The following is a 14,860-nucleotide window of genomic DNA, read 5'->3' as shown; positions in this document are numbered from 1 at the left end:
ACCCAGGTTAGGCCCTGAGTCAGCGTGTACCACCACCCTTGTCTTCATTGCCATTGTCATCATTAAGAGGCGGTGTCGGAGGCGTGTGAGCGAAGCCTCCAGGGGCCTTCGGAGGCAAGGGATGCCTTCCGTCACCGGGAGTAAAACCCTGTTCCCTCTGCTCTTAGCCCAGTTTTTCCGAGGCTGGTTCTCATCTCTCATGTGTTGACATATTTTGGTTAATATCCGTTCACCTCCAGCAAAATGAAAGCAGACTCAACCAAGTATCACAAGATGCTTTTAACCCTCCTCCGTGTCTCAGTGTAACGTCTCACGCACTGGCTGATAATTTCAGTGGTGGGTGGCTGTTTGAGTGAAGGTGTAAATACAAAACCACTAGCTTATGCTACCATCTCTCTTGGGTCCCTGTTTCCAACAACTTATTTTAGCAGCTTCAAGAAATAGTCACTCGGGGTATTTTTTTTTTTTTTTTCCTTCGCATCTGTTTATCCTCCAGTGGTTTCCTGCAGGTCACAAAGGAAAGGTGTTTCCGGAAAGAAGCAATGGAACTTACTTCTTCTAAAGTGTGACAGTTAACATGTAAGGCCAAGTTGTTTTGTGTCATAAATGATTAGTATTATGTGTTTGAGAGGAGCTTGTCCACGGACAGTTGGGGCTGAGATTTTAGGCCCGGCGGTTGGGGAAGACCAGGATGCTAATATGAAAAGTCATTTAATGACCCCTTATTATGTGCTCAGCAGGACTATGCTAATGGCTCTGTCATAGCTGATCCCCAGTGCGACCCTCTGAGGCAGGCACAGCTCTGTGTTTGTATCATAGATGAGGAAGATGAGGCTTAGAGTAGTGACATAACTTGCCCAGGCTTATAGCTCAGGTGTTGCAGGGGCCGGATGTGGACCCGGGTCTGTCTGATTCCAGACCCCAGGCTGTTTCCTTCCAGGTGATTCTGCCTGCAGCGGTTTGAAAATGATGACCCCAGACGCAATGCAGGGGGGTGCTCGGAGGCCGGTGTACAGGTTAAATGTTAAAAGACGGGCTGCGGCCTCTGCTCAGATCAGCCAAAGCAGAAGGGAACTTAGTTTTGATTTGAGGGAGCAAAAACCGATCAGTGGAGATATCCCCCCCAAAATAGAAGCTCAAAAGAGGTGTCAGATGAGGGACAGAACCAATAGTGTCCTAGGTCTTGAGAAGGTGGAGTGGGGGGTGGGAAGTACGGCCTTTTCCTTTCTCTTTCAGGTTGCAATAACGACTCTAGAACTTTCTGCTAATTAACTTGACTGCCTGTCACTGTTATATTTATTACTCAGCATTGTTTGTCAATGATCTGTTGTTCAAATATTCATTTCCTAGGAGAGGGTCGTAAATGTCTCCTGGGGTCATGAAAGGTGATGGAGTGGCCAGAGCCAGAGGGCGTGGCAGGTCACGAGGTGACAGTGCAGATTTGCCCGCCTCGTCGCTTGCCCGTCCGGGCAGTTCAGCGGGCAGGGATGATGTTTCCCAGCGCGAGGGAAGGACGGTTTGTCCTCTCATTTCTGAATCTCCGCATCCTGCTGTGGAAGGCGCTTGCAAGGGTTATGCGTGATGTCACTCAGAGTTCCTGAGCAAAGTGACAGGAGCAGGTAACGATCACAGCTCTTCCTGGAGTTAGAGAATCCTATTTCTAAACGCCTCCCTTCTACACTAGGCCGTCTGCTTTCCTGGGTTTCCCAAGGCCACTTGGTCTGGGTAGCCACCAAGCTGCACGGGGCCAACAGCGCCACCTCTTGGCTAGAACAGAGACGTCCTGGACTCCTCAGCCTTTCTTGTGCTTTGAAATGATAATGCCTGCGTCTCTGAAATTCCCTGTGCCAGCCAGCTGGGTCTTCCAATCTCATCAGATTGCTTGCATTTCCTCATCACACCAGGCCCTCTTACACAATTTGAGGCCTGTGCACACTGTCCTCTCTCTAGAACGCTTTATGCCGTGTGTCTTCTGGCCCACTCCTGGTTGGACTGGAAGCCTGGACTTAAGCATCACCTTCCTTGGGCAGCCTTTCCTGCCATCACCCAAGGTGATTCAGACTCCTCCCTTTGCGTAGCTGCCAGGCTGTGCACGCCCATATATCAGTGGTGGTACCTCCAAGGGCAGAGGATGAGCTAGCACCCCTGAGGGGGATCTGAGCCAAATGGTGGAAAAGGAGGGCGTGGTACAGTTAGTTATGGCTCAAAACAGCCTTCTGTAGACCTCAAGATTTCTTTATAGTTGTGTGCGTCAGCCTAAACATTCCTATAAAATTAGCACAGTTCTCTACATTATTTAATATAAAATAATCTACCCTCAGTGAGTAAAACTAGTGGTCCAGAAAGCTCCCCCAGTATCTACCCGTGGCTTCCTGAACCGTCAGGCACAACACAGCATGTGTCCGGAGGATGTGTGAGCCGCTCTGAAAACCACGTATGTGGTGTGGTATCTTTTTAGTTGGCCATTGTATGAGCTCCTTCAGAGTAGGGACGAGGCCTTTCATCTCTGCTACCATATTGCCTAGAGGATTTTTGGTACTCAAAAAATACTATTTTTTGGAATGAGTGACTCTTTGTAGTGGTACTGGTCTTAGAGAACCAGTGTCATTAATCCTCAGAAATAGATACTCCAGTTGTAGACCCCAAGGTCTCTTGTCAGCTGACTGCTCTTTCTCTAGTTAGTCTTACATTTCACCAGCATTTAAGATGAATTTTTAAAACCGTCTTCTTGAGTTATGTTAACATTAATTCACTCTCATGATACCAGTATTGTTTCCCACTCTCATTTGCTGCAAAAGCGTATCTCCCCCACAATATTATGGAGGAAGTAAGTCTTAAAGGATAAACTTGGAAGGAACTCTAAACGTCATTTGTAACAGCTTTTCCATGGGAATATGTGTCCCGAATTAAGAAGTAAATCTTAGAAATGACTCTAGGACAGTCCAGGGCTGAGGACGGACTGTATTCGCGCATCAGATGCCCACATCTGGCAGCTTCAGTATTGTGGCTCAGAGCCCACAGTCAGAGGGAGGGGGAGGGAAGTCTAAAAGCCAGAGGCACAAAGCGACATCCCAGAATCACTGGAGTGGCTGGGATGACCGCAGCAGCGGCAGGCATCAGGCCACCTCGGATGTGTCATAACCTTCCCAGGAAGCCAGAAAAAAATCATTCTTACAAATCCTCCTGACATCTGCATCTCTATGATCCTAAAACTGCCCCCTCTCTGAGACAAATGAACACCTGAGCTATCTGTTGTCTCTCCATTTAAAAAATCTTAAGAAAATATTTATGAGGGGAACCTTCTTACACCGTTGGTGGGAAAACAAACTGGCAAGGCACCCTGGAAAACAGGATGGCAGTTCCCTCAAAAAGTTCAAAATAGAACTGCCCTATGCCCCAGTAATTGCAGTACTAGGTATTTACCCAAAGGTTACAAAAGTACAGATTTGAAGCGGCACATGCACCCCGATGTTTATAGCAGCATTATCGACAATAGCCAAACTATGGAGAGAGCCCAGATGCCCATTGATAGATGAATGGATAAAGATGTAATGTATCTATACAATGGAATATCACTCAACCATCAAAAGAATGAAATCTTGCCATTTGCAGCACCATGGATGGAACTAGAGTATATTACGCTAAGTGAAATAAATCAGGCAGAGAAAAGACAAATACTGTATGATTTCACTCACCTGTGGAATTTAAGAAACAAAACAGATGAAGATGGCCCGGAGAAAGAGAGACAAACCAAGAAACAGACTTAACTCTAGAGAACGAACTGCTGGTTACCAGAGGGGAGGTGGGTGGATGTTGGGGGAGGCAGGTGATGGGGAGGAAGGAGAGCGCTTGGGGTGAGCACTGGCGACGTGTGGAAGTGCGGGATTACTGTATTATCCACCTGAAACCAATATCGCCCTGTAGATTAACTAGCTGGAACTTAAGTAAAAACTTGGGGGACCAAAAGAAATATTTATGAGTAAAGGAGCTCCAATGTGCAAAGCAACTTCCTACACATGACCTATTTATTATGAAATTATTCTTCGGAAAACTCCCACTGCTTCCTCTTCCTTCTTTTAGAAATTAATTACTCGAAACCCAAACCCTTCAAGAACAGGCTAAACCAGGCCTCCGTTCTCCTCTACATCACACTCCAAGTGGTAAAACATGGTCGGAGGGCTTCTGATATGAAGGGTCGAGGTCTCTACCTGGCTTCTGTAGTGCAGTGCCTGCATGGGCGAGGGGGGTGGGGGGCACTGATTCTCCCCACTTGGTCGCTTTTCTTTCTGTTCCCTTTCACCCCACCCTTAAGTGAAGAAATCTTCCCTCCTGATCAGGCATGTAATATTATTTTTTTAGATCTGCTCTGATCCAGAAGGTTCTGATTCTACCTGGAGGGCAACTTAGGGAAGTCCCAGCCTAGAGCCTGAAACCAGCGTCTTGACCACATTCTCAGATTGGGAAAAACTGTTGGAAAGCGAGTTCAGAGCCTGAACTGGGAGAAACTACAAACACTGGTGTAGAGAGAGTTTTTTTTTAAACTCACACAGTCTTCCAGTAAAACATCCCCCTTTCTGAAACATAATGAGTACGTGCTTAACCACAAATGTAGAAAAACTGTTTAGGGTACAGACCAGCATATTTTCTCAGGACTACAAAGAAGGTTTCTTTCTCTCTCCTTCTCCTTTATATGTTCCTTATAAAACCTTGCCAGAGTCAACCAAAATGGGCCCCCTTTCATTACATACATTTTTCCCAAGAAGTAAAATGAACTAAATTCGTTCACTCAGCAGCAGTGTAAATACCAAATGAAAAAAACCATAGACGTATAGATGTAAATACTGCCCCTGTAATTATTTTTTGTGTTTGTATAACTAGAGGGCACTGAGAGAGGAAAGAAATTATTCAAAGTTCAAAGGTTCCCAGATTTACTAAGAAAATAAGGAAAAAAAAAAAAAAAAGCCCAAGCATATACATGCACAAAGAGCTGAACAATGAACTAATCGTTACTCACCAGCCTTTTCTTCCAAAGAAACAGCTTTTGTTGAAACTGGTGAGAATTCCAAATGCTGAACATTTTTTTCCTATTAAATAAAGTTAGTAATTAATGTGGTGATTAAGGAGTGTGCAGGAGTTGATTTCATTCTGTTGAAACTGCAACGTACAGCCAAGGTTGAAGACCATTCTTTCTTTCCTCCTCAGATAGTTCAATTTGGCCCTAATTTAGTTTGTAATTATTCCTTTCTTCCTTTTGAGGGTTTCCATCCATCTCTAAGTTTCCCCAAGTGTGTAGGAAGAGCTGTAGCTACAGCTGTAGCTTGTGGACGCCCTATCTTCTTTGGACAGCATGGCCGCTGTTGTTGACTATCATGTAACTGATGCCACGTGCTAACATCATGGTAGTTCTTCTGCCACAGCATTACTCTTCCATCTCCTGGAGGGGTTCTGGGGTTCTGCGTTGGCATTTATAGTCCTGGCGCACATCATCTACCCTTCTCTGCCTTCCGTCTACTGATTGTCTCTTGAGGGTGGCTCTGGACCACTGACCTTGGTGATTCTTTTCCCAAAACCACATGATTGACTCCACACCAGCCCGACCAGTCCAGGACTGGAGAAGGGACGGTGGGCTTCTGGCACTGAAGGCCGTCTGTAGGAAGCCTCCCTGAACTGGCACTTTCATGGGGCGTAACTGAGATGACGTGAACACGACTCTGAGCTCTGACAGTCTTTGGAGCCATCAAAAAGGACTTATTTTGTTTTTACTTACATTCACTTGAGTTTATGGAATTTGTGTTCAAACCAACATTTCTCAACCAGTACTATTTGTTTATACAGGTGGCTAGAAGTTTAAGTAACTTCCTTAGTTCACCTTTTCTGTGGAACAAATCACCCCGATATTTACTGGCTTAAAAAGAAGTAGGAGAGTCTGCTGCTCTGGGCTGGCTCAGTTGAACTCCGCAGGGCTTGCTTTTTGTCTGTCATTCGTCTGGGGCTGGATGGCCTAGGGTGGCCTCATTCACATGTCTGGTAGTTAGCAAGCGCTGGGCCACGGTCAGGGGAGCAGCTGGGCCACGTGTACCCCATCACCCAACAGGCTGGCCTAGGCTTCTTGGCAGAGTGGCCGTAAGCATGGGTAGGCACCAAGAGCAGCAAATGTAGAAGTTGCAAGGCTTTTTGAGACCCAGGCTCAGGACACGGACAGTGTCACTTCTAGCACATTCAGTGGGCCAAACCAAGCCATAAGGCCTGCTCAGATTCCAGGTAGAGAAACAGACTCCACCTCTTGATGGGAAGAGCTAAGAAGTACCGTGGCTGTTTTTGAAATCTACCATAAGAACCGCGCCTCCTTATTGGCACCTTTTGTAAATATATAAATTAAAAGATCTGGAGTTCTCCCACGAATAAGCTGACTCTCACTTGCATTCAAGTAGACTCTGTAAGTGGGAAACAAAGAGGAGGTAATTGTCCCTGGCCAGGACGGCGAGCAGCCCATGTACATACTATCTATCACCCTACCGTGTGGTCATGCAGAAAAAGGTTGCAAACAGCTGTCCACAAGATAATGTGATGAGGCAGAGAGAGCGTGAACCTCCAAATCAGACAGACACCTGAGTTCAAACTCCCATCTCCCCAACTTGTTAACAGGATGGCCTTGGGCACATAACTTAACCTCTCTACGCATCGATGTCCTCAACCATAAAACAGAAACAATACTGGCTGTTGCGAGGATTAGATGAGATGATTGTGTAAAGCCTGGCACGTGGTCAACAGCCATGTCCTGTTAGTTTCTGTCCCTGTCTCCTTAATTTTTTGAAATGCATGTGCAGTGGCCATAGTCACTCTCTTCAACACAGAATCAAAGCTGCCCGATCGCTTTTCCTGCCAGATACTGGCTTTTCTTTTTCCACGTACAGCGTATCTTTGAAAGATGACTTAAATACAGTCTTTTGCAACCTGGGATCTTGGCAGTATTTGGAAAAACATAAGCTTACAGTTAACAATCCCAAGATGATTCTTAGTTTGGGGGCTGCAAATTATTCACATCTTCAAGTTGTGCAAAAAAAAAAAAAAAACAAAAACAAAAAACAAAAAAGATGTTTTTTTTTTTTTTCTTTATAGTCTGGATATATTGTGGAATTTTGGAAACTCACCACCAGAAAAGAAAGCGTTGAAATAATACAAGTTGGGCAGCAATGGATGGGAATAATGTTCTCTCAGAAAGGACACATGTACAGTGGAGAAGGTTTTCAAACTTACCTCAGAGCTCTAAGTAGTGAAGTTGTTCTTTGGCGGGTAGAGGGGGCCAGATTGGGCAAAACCTCTGCTTCTCCTCTGATGCATTCCATGGGGCTCCATTTTGGCTAAATCATCATAATTCCCACCAAGACAGCACAGAATGATAATGGTTTTATTTATTATTTTATATGCATTGCCAGTATATGCAAAGCTTTATAGCTTGCCATAAATCGAGAGGGATTATCACAGCTGTTACTTATTTTAACAGGTCACAATACAGTAGTTTATGCCAGATGGTTTGGAGAATTTTGAGAGAGAAATTTTATACAGGCAGCCACATAGATACTAGCTTGGGTGGTTGCACCCTGAAATTAATTTACATTTGTTATGATATAAAATATATATGAATAAACACATAGCTCCTTATGAGCGAGTGAGCCATTTTATAGCCCTGATTTCTTCTGGAAGTTGTGGGGTCTCCTGTGAGCAGTGTTGGGGCAACAGCAAGGGCGAGACGGGAGGGGAGGGTCACCACGCCCGACGCCATGGAGGAGACGTCCAGCCTGCTTCAGGGAAGTGAACTTTGGTGGCAAACCTGGGTTTCCAGGATTGGAGCTGAAAAGAATAAGGCAGGGAAGCCCCGCCTCCCCCCAGAAACATGAGGAGAGTATGTGCATGATAGAACATAGAGCTGAAATTGGGATCTCCAAGGTCATAAACAAGGTCACTCTGGGGCAAAACGCTTACCCAGCCTGCACAGACCACAGAACACATGATGACCCTTGCAGATGCTGAAGTTTATGTGTAGAGTGATCAGTCCTGGATGATCAACAGAAATGGGAAGAAAAACTAGGTCCTGATGATCAGCAGTCATTCCCAAAGGTATCTTTGGTTCCAGGTTTCACAGAACAATAGACTTCCAGAATGGCAGACCTAGAGAAAACCTGATAGATCATCTCTACCCTCTTTGTTTCACAGTGGAAGAAACAGACCAAGAGGATCATTTAAACATGGTCATCTTGTTTCTTGATTAAAAAAAAAAAAAAAAAAAGAAAGGAAAAAGTAAAATCAGACTGTGAAGGTATTTGGACTCTGTCGGCTTTCTCCACGGTGTCTCATTGATCTGGCCCACCAACTCCTCTCCTGGGCCTGGCCTCACTCTGGGAGAGGACCACATCCCCACCTACCAGAATAATCCGAAGACCAGGTCCAACGCACAGCTTGGTTTTCTGGGTAAATCTCCCCATGTCATAAAGGGAATACCGCCTCTGGAACAGGAATAAAATTATTTAGGCTTTTCAAGTCAATTCTTCTAGCTCCTATAAGCTAGGAGCCAACGAATATCTGTTGGTGTCCACAGAATAATTAGACAGAAAAGGTGAGTTTTAAACAGACTTGGAGCATTTAATGGGCTTAATCTGTGTGCAGAAAAATCAGAAAGTGACAGTATTTCGAAAGCTGAATAGCCCTTGAGTGTCAAGAGATAGAACCAGAACCTTTATTATGGATTCCCCCAAGATGACTGGTGGAAAAATGGAAAGTGTACAGGCAAGATCATACTGAAATGGCCCACTGATTCCAGAGATGCTGAGCTTTTAGCATCCTCCCCTCTCTGGAACACAGCACTAAGCCTGAAAGTAAGGGAGCTTCCCCAGGCTGCAGATACTTGTCAGCAAGCCCGTGTACTTTATGGAAAACGGTGCTTACGTTCTCGCTCAGTCCATTAGTAACTCTTGTTTAATGAACAGATGTTACCCAGCCAGGGTGCCTCTTCTCTTCAGCTCACTGTGTATTCAAACCGTGGGGAAGGAGCTAGAAGGAGGGTGAGAGAGAGGAATGACAGTGGAGAGTGAAGTATCAAGGAAACATTAAGTTGTGTTTTCGTCTCATCTGATTACAAAGATAGGAAAGTGAATTGTTCGAGGTGGGCTAAATTCTGGTGATAAAATCCCCAACATTTCAGAGGCTTATTTCTCATTCTAGAGAATGAGAACGTTGGCCTAGAGGCCAACGCAGGCCAGCGTTCGGTCATTTGGGCACACCCCTCTGCCCCCATTCCATTGGCTGCCACTCAGTTCTGTGGCCACACTAACTGCGGGGGAAGCTGGCTGGAGGAGAAAGATAGCTTGGCAAACAGCTAACTAGTCCTTGTCTTCCAGGAAAGTGTAAAATATGCTCTAAAATAATAAGGGGCTTCAAGAAACTCCTCATGGTTGGATAAACGTTAGTTCGGTGCAAAATCACCTACGGAGACTTCCACATTTCCTGGCAGTGCGAGGTCAAGGGCGAGTTTATGCCCTGAGGCACAGTACAGATCATAGGCTGACCAACTACGGCCCACGGACCCAAACTCACCTGCTGCCCGTTATTGCGGATAAAGTTTTATTGGAACACAGCCACATCCGTTCGTTTATACCTGGCCTGTGGCTGCTTTTGAGCTACACACATCAGCAGTGTGAACTGGTTGCAGCAGAGCTCGCGTGGCCCACAAAGCCTAAATTAATTACTGCCTGGCCCTTTACAACAAAACAGGTTTGCCGATCCCTGCTCTAGGTCCTCACTGTCCTAAGACGGACACATGTGCAACTGTTTCTTCTTGAGACCCGGTATCCTTGTAAAAAAAAGTCGGATACCCACTTGGACTGGGCTGTAAACTCTGCCCTTAGAACGTCTGCTCCAACAGGGCCCAGACTCTGCTCTCTCCCCGCCAGCACTGAGCACAGTACCTGGCATCTAAGAGAGGTTCAGTAAGTGCTTCTGTTTGAACCGTCAGCCATAGGAAGCATCGGGTACCCTAACCACAGTACAGGGGAACGGGAGTCCAGCAAAACTATAGTGTGAGCATGGTGGCGAAGACCTCCAGCAGTTAGGACGGAACTGCCTTTGTTGGGCTTTTATTATACGCCAGGCACTGTCGTGGTGCTTTGTAACTATTCTTTTATTTACTCTTCCTAATAAGCCTATAAATTAGGTATTCCTGTTTGCATTTTACAAATGAGGAAACCAAGGTTCAGAGAAGTCAAATTATGTTCCCAAGGCCACACCGCTAAGAGGCGAAGGGGCTAGGATTTAAGCACAGGTCTTCCTGGGACAAAAGCTCAGGGTTTTGTTTTGGCTTTTCCTCTACACCATGGGAACCTTGAAAACTTTATTCAAATCAGGCAATCTAGTTCTATCATTTATTTTCGTCATCACTGCTCATAATAGCCTCAGTCTTGTAAAGATCCGTGTGAAGGAGAAGACATGGCCATTTCCATTGCTTTCGGGTGTCCTGCCAAGGCTCTCCCTTGACAGAGCAGCCCCGAAAACCCGGAATAGCACAGTTCAACTCTTGAGATCTAGGATTCGTGACTTGGCCACCAGCTCCCCACCATCTTGCCAGGGAGGGCAGTAGGAGGCGGCCCTTTTGTTCACCTAAACATCAGTTCTCATTCCAAGGCCTGAGTAGTCTGCGTCACACAGCGGGGCTGCCCGTGTCCCTAGTAGAGTAGGTCTGGGAGGTTGTTCACACACACACACACACACACACACACACACACACACACACACACACCATCCCCACCCCCAACCCCACTTCCCTTCTCTTTTCTGAAGCTTTGACTGGCCTTCCCGTCAGTGTCCAATCCGTCAGGCCTTCCTGAAGTCTAAAGGGCCCAGGTCAGTCCTTGGCGGACAGAACCGTTTCCGTGGACCTCTTGGGGACATTTAGCATTCTCAATCATGCTGCCTTCTCGAAACCTTTTTGTCCCCTGGTTTCTGAGACAGGGCCCTCTCTCCCTCCTGGTCTCCTGTTTCTCTGACTCCCCTCGTTCTTTCTCTCTGATGGCCTCCTTTCCTTGGCCTACACTGCCCTTAAAGTTTGGGATTCAAGGCTCACTTCTCACCCTCACTGGGGGAGCGGCCACAGCACTTCCACCACCCATCCTTCCTATGCTAGCGTCTCTCTCTCTCTCTCTCTCTCTCTGTCTCTCAGGGGCACTTCAGCCAGATTTCCTATCCTTCCCGGTGGCTGGCAACCCTCCCAGGAGGTTAGTGTGAGTGGGGTCAGAGGAGGACGGCCAACCCAGACTAACTTGGGTTCGATGTGATATTTCATGTGACCACAATCGTAATTCATGGTGATGCCAATTAGGAAATGCTCTACCAGTGCACATGCAAACCCTGTGATTTCTTATGACCTTGGCAAGTTAGTGTTTCACCACAATTTGTGAATTATGGAGGAGTCACGGGCCTCGTGGACTCTGTACTGCCCACGCATGTAAATCTGCCCCCGGGGCAGAAACCTATTTGCAAAGAGATGACCCGATAGAGAATAGTCCAGTTTTCTTGAAATGGGTTTCCAAGGCATCAAGACAGATTACCAAAACCTGTGTCCCACAAGGCATCTTGGGATCATTTTATTCACTGGTTTTTCCTTGTTATATATTAGGGTATATCCCAGGAGTGTCGCAGTGGCCCTAAATGGCTTTTTGTCTTCTGCATGCCGTTGTTACATATACAGCCTACCAGCCTAAGGCACAGGCACACACTGCCACGGTTTTTAACCCTGGTTCAGCCCCACGGCTGGCTCAGTAAATCACCCTTCCCCGGAGAGGAGTTCATCACCGTGAAGGCATTGTCTTTGCAGTGTTTTTAAGCCTGGGCATAGTGAGTTGTATCTAGGATGCGAGGTTTCAGCCACCAGAGATGACTAGGGGGAAGGGACGCGATGTGACTATTTGGGGGCTGCTCTAGTCCTGTCACACGCGGGCACCTGCTCCACACCAGTCTCTGTCTTCCCTCTTGTCGGGGCTGGAGGAGTTGGCACCGTCGGCGTGTCTGATTCTTCAGCTGTTGGTCAGAGGCTGGGGACAAGGGAGGTGAGAAGGGAGCCACGGGGGTGCGGTGCTGAGCAGCCGCGGTCGGTCCAGCCTGTTGGTGATGTGCCGAGCCCACTGCCACTCCGGGCATGGCTAACACGCAGCACCAGCCGTCGCGCTACCGGAGGAGCAAACGCATAGGTACCAGAAATCCGGATCCAGGATCCTCCGCAACCCCCGGCTTGTCTGAGCGCGCAGGGCCCGCTTTGTGGCCGGCTCCCGCGCACCGCGGAGTTTGGGGCTGGGGGCCGAGTCCTGCGGCTCACTGCGGCTGGCGGCAGGGGACGGATTATTTTTAGCAGGTTCCCTTTAGCCCAGCGGAGCCGGGAGATGTTGGCGGAGCCGGGCGGTTGTCTGCAGAGCGTTGGTGCAACCGTGCCTGCTGCCCGGGAGGTTTGGCTGCCGCAGTCCCCTCCATTCACTGGGCTGTAAATCGAAGCTGTCTCCACCGGCAAGGCGCTCGATCTCAGCGTGGCCCTGGGGCTGCGTCCCGCCCAGGTCTCCCGGCACCTGATTTCCCAGTGGTCAATTAGGTGTCTCAGCCTGCAGCACTGAAGCAGTGGAGGGGCCAATGCCCCGGCTTTGATGGAGCGCGCCGTGCGCAGAGACCTCCCCAGTCGACTTCCTCATCAGAAGGCAGCATCCATTCATAATTCTCTCTCTGCCTGTGGACCGAGTTAGGCTGGAGCTGGGCATGGACTCCTGCGATCTCCCTTTTTGCATCTGAAGGCGAAACTAAGATAAAAGGCAAAAGGAAGAAGGAATGCGGTCCTAACGCAACAAGGCGCTGGCAAGCCCCCCGAGAGGCCTCTCCTTCGCGGGGAGAGGGAGAAGAGGCATATCCTGAGCCCAGCGCCCCAGCCAGCTGCTGCTTCGCTGCGGAGCCGGCACGCATGCCTACCTCACCTGACGGCCGCATTCCTGGGGAGCCGGCGCGGGGCCCGGCGGCGCGCCCAGGGCGCACGGGCGGTAGGATTTCTGCACCCGGAGAACGATGCGCGGGCGGGCTGCCCAGGGCCGAGCCCGAGCCCGAGCCCGAGCGGGCGCCCGGGGAAGCTAGCCTCGGCGCGGCGCCCCACCGCAACCCCCCGGGATGCTCCGCGACTCGCAGCCCAGGCCACTCGGGTGTGTGTGAGATGGGACCCGCCGGGGAGGGGGGTGGTGATGGGGAAGGGGTATGGGCAGGTGACATCATTTTAAACTAATTTTTCACAGCTCTGGGTGGTGGGTGAACTTGGGAGACGGAGGAAGCAAGAGCCGCAGCCCTACCGCGCGCCAGCCTAAGAGGAAATCCCCCCCCCCCCCGCCCGTCGCTGCCCCCAGGTCTGAGAGTCAGGTCCCCTTGGCAGAGCAGGCGATCAAGGTGGACCACGCATAGCTCTGAGGGGCGAGGGGAACAGCTCCGTCTTTCAGGGGTCTTTTTATTTTAAGCATATTGCAGTTGCAGCTTTGAAGTTTGCCGCCTCCACCTCACCCCTCATCCCGGGTTCTGGGGCGGGGCGGCACTTTTCCACGCTGCTACCCAGGCCCTTACCAGCTGAGCGGAAGGGGCTGCACGGGCTGGTGGGGGGTTTCCTACAGGGGGCGTGGGGACTCCAGGGCTCCGCGAGAGGGAGTGCGCCCTGAAGCTGAGCCTTTTGGGAGCTCTGAGGGCTGAGGGAGAAGTCCGGGATCCGGCTTGGTGCTCCATCCTGTTTTCCTGCCCTGCCACTTGGTGTTGGGTGACATTTCGCCTGTGCAGGGGTTTCACCATCATGGAGCTGGCTGTGATGCTGTGAGGCAAATGGACTGTTAGGATGGGCTGGAAGAGAGAGGCGAGAGAGCTGGAGCTCTTCCTTTTGTGGCAGTGTTAACCCTGTGGAGCCCGCTCCCTTGGCACACCTGTCCACCTGGGTCACCATCTGTGGGCACGAGTGGGGCTGCGGGGCTGAAGAGCCCTGCCAGGTCTGGTGGTCCGAAGCCAGACTTGCCGTGGGCGGGCAGGACCAGGAACGTGTGGGCGGTAAAGGAGCAAAGCCCCAACTGGTGCCCCCTTAAGGGAAGGTTAAGCAGGCCCGGCCATGATGGTGCACAGCGCTGTAGCCAGAGTGTGGTCTGCTCTGCTGTGAGTTTGGGAGCTCTTGTTCTACGAGGTTTTCATTTTGCAGTTTTGTGCCTCCTGGTCACCAGTTTGTTTTTCACAGCTGCTTGTGAGCAAGGCAAAGATAACAGCATCTAAAAATAGCCCTTGCGGCTGGAGATGCAGCTTAGCTTGACCCCACTGTTGCAAGAATGGGGTCTCCCTTCCTGGCTGTGCGAGGGTGAGCCGAACTTGGGCTCCCAGATAGCAGGAGACCAGGCCCACACATCTCCGGAGCAGCGCAGCATCCATTCTCAGGGCCGGGCAGGGATGCCGTGGTGTTGGTCTGTGGGAGACGGGCAGTAGCTCCTCCATTCCTATGTGAGGCCCAAAGCAACTGGGCTGGCTGCAAGATTGGGGGATGGGAGCCCAGACAGGGACCCCTTCTTCACCCCCAGCCACTGGCCTCTGCAGCTTCACATTCCCTAAGAGTCCCACCCAGCCATACATACAGGGCTCTCTCCTTGGTGCTTCAGGGGCCAGCAGGCCACTCCTCCCCCCACCCCCAAAGGAGTCTGGCCCAGAATACAGAGGGACCAAAAGGTCCAGGGTGCACATCACAGACCAGCTTCCTCTGTGAAGCCAGTAGCTGGGGTGCCACTCTTTCCTTTCCAGCAGGCGACCCTTGGACAGCTGAGGGATGGAC

At 49.5% G+C, this 14,860-nt stretch overlaps 1 protein-coding gene across 3 annotated transcripts in view; it reads left to right on the top strand.

The window, feature by feature from the left end:
• NHS (NHS actin remodeling regulator) overlaps positions 1-14,860 on the top strand; it is a 335,272-nt gene that overhangs the window by 235,391 nt on the left and 85,021 nt on the right. The window contains exon 1 of one of the 3 annotated variants that reach the window (XM_059385796.1): positions 11,830-13,220. The exons of the other annotated variants lie outside the window; for them this stretch is intronic. Within the exon in view, the coding sequence (XP_059241779.1) occupies positions 12,989-13,220 (232 nt within the window). The 5' untranslated portion in view covers positions 11,830-12,988. Of the gene's footprint in view, positions 1-11,829; positions 13,221-14,860 lie in introns of those variants that run through there. 3 annotated transcript variants of the gene reach the window in all.

Source organism: Mustela nigripes, chromosome X (assembly GCF_022355385.1).
Source record: "Mustela nigripes isolate SB6536 chromosome X, MUSNIG.SB6536, whole genome shotgun sequence".
NCBI lineage: Eukaryota > Metazoa > Chordata > Mammalia > Carnivora > Mustelidae > Mustela > Mustela nigripes.
The sequence above is the reverse complement of the archived record's forward strand: the minus strand, read 5'-3'. Positions and strand labels throughout refer to the sequence as shown.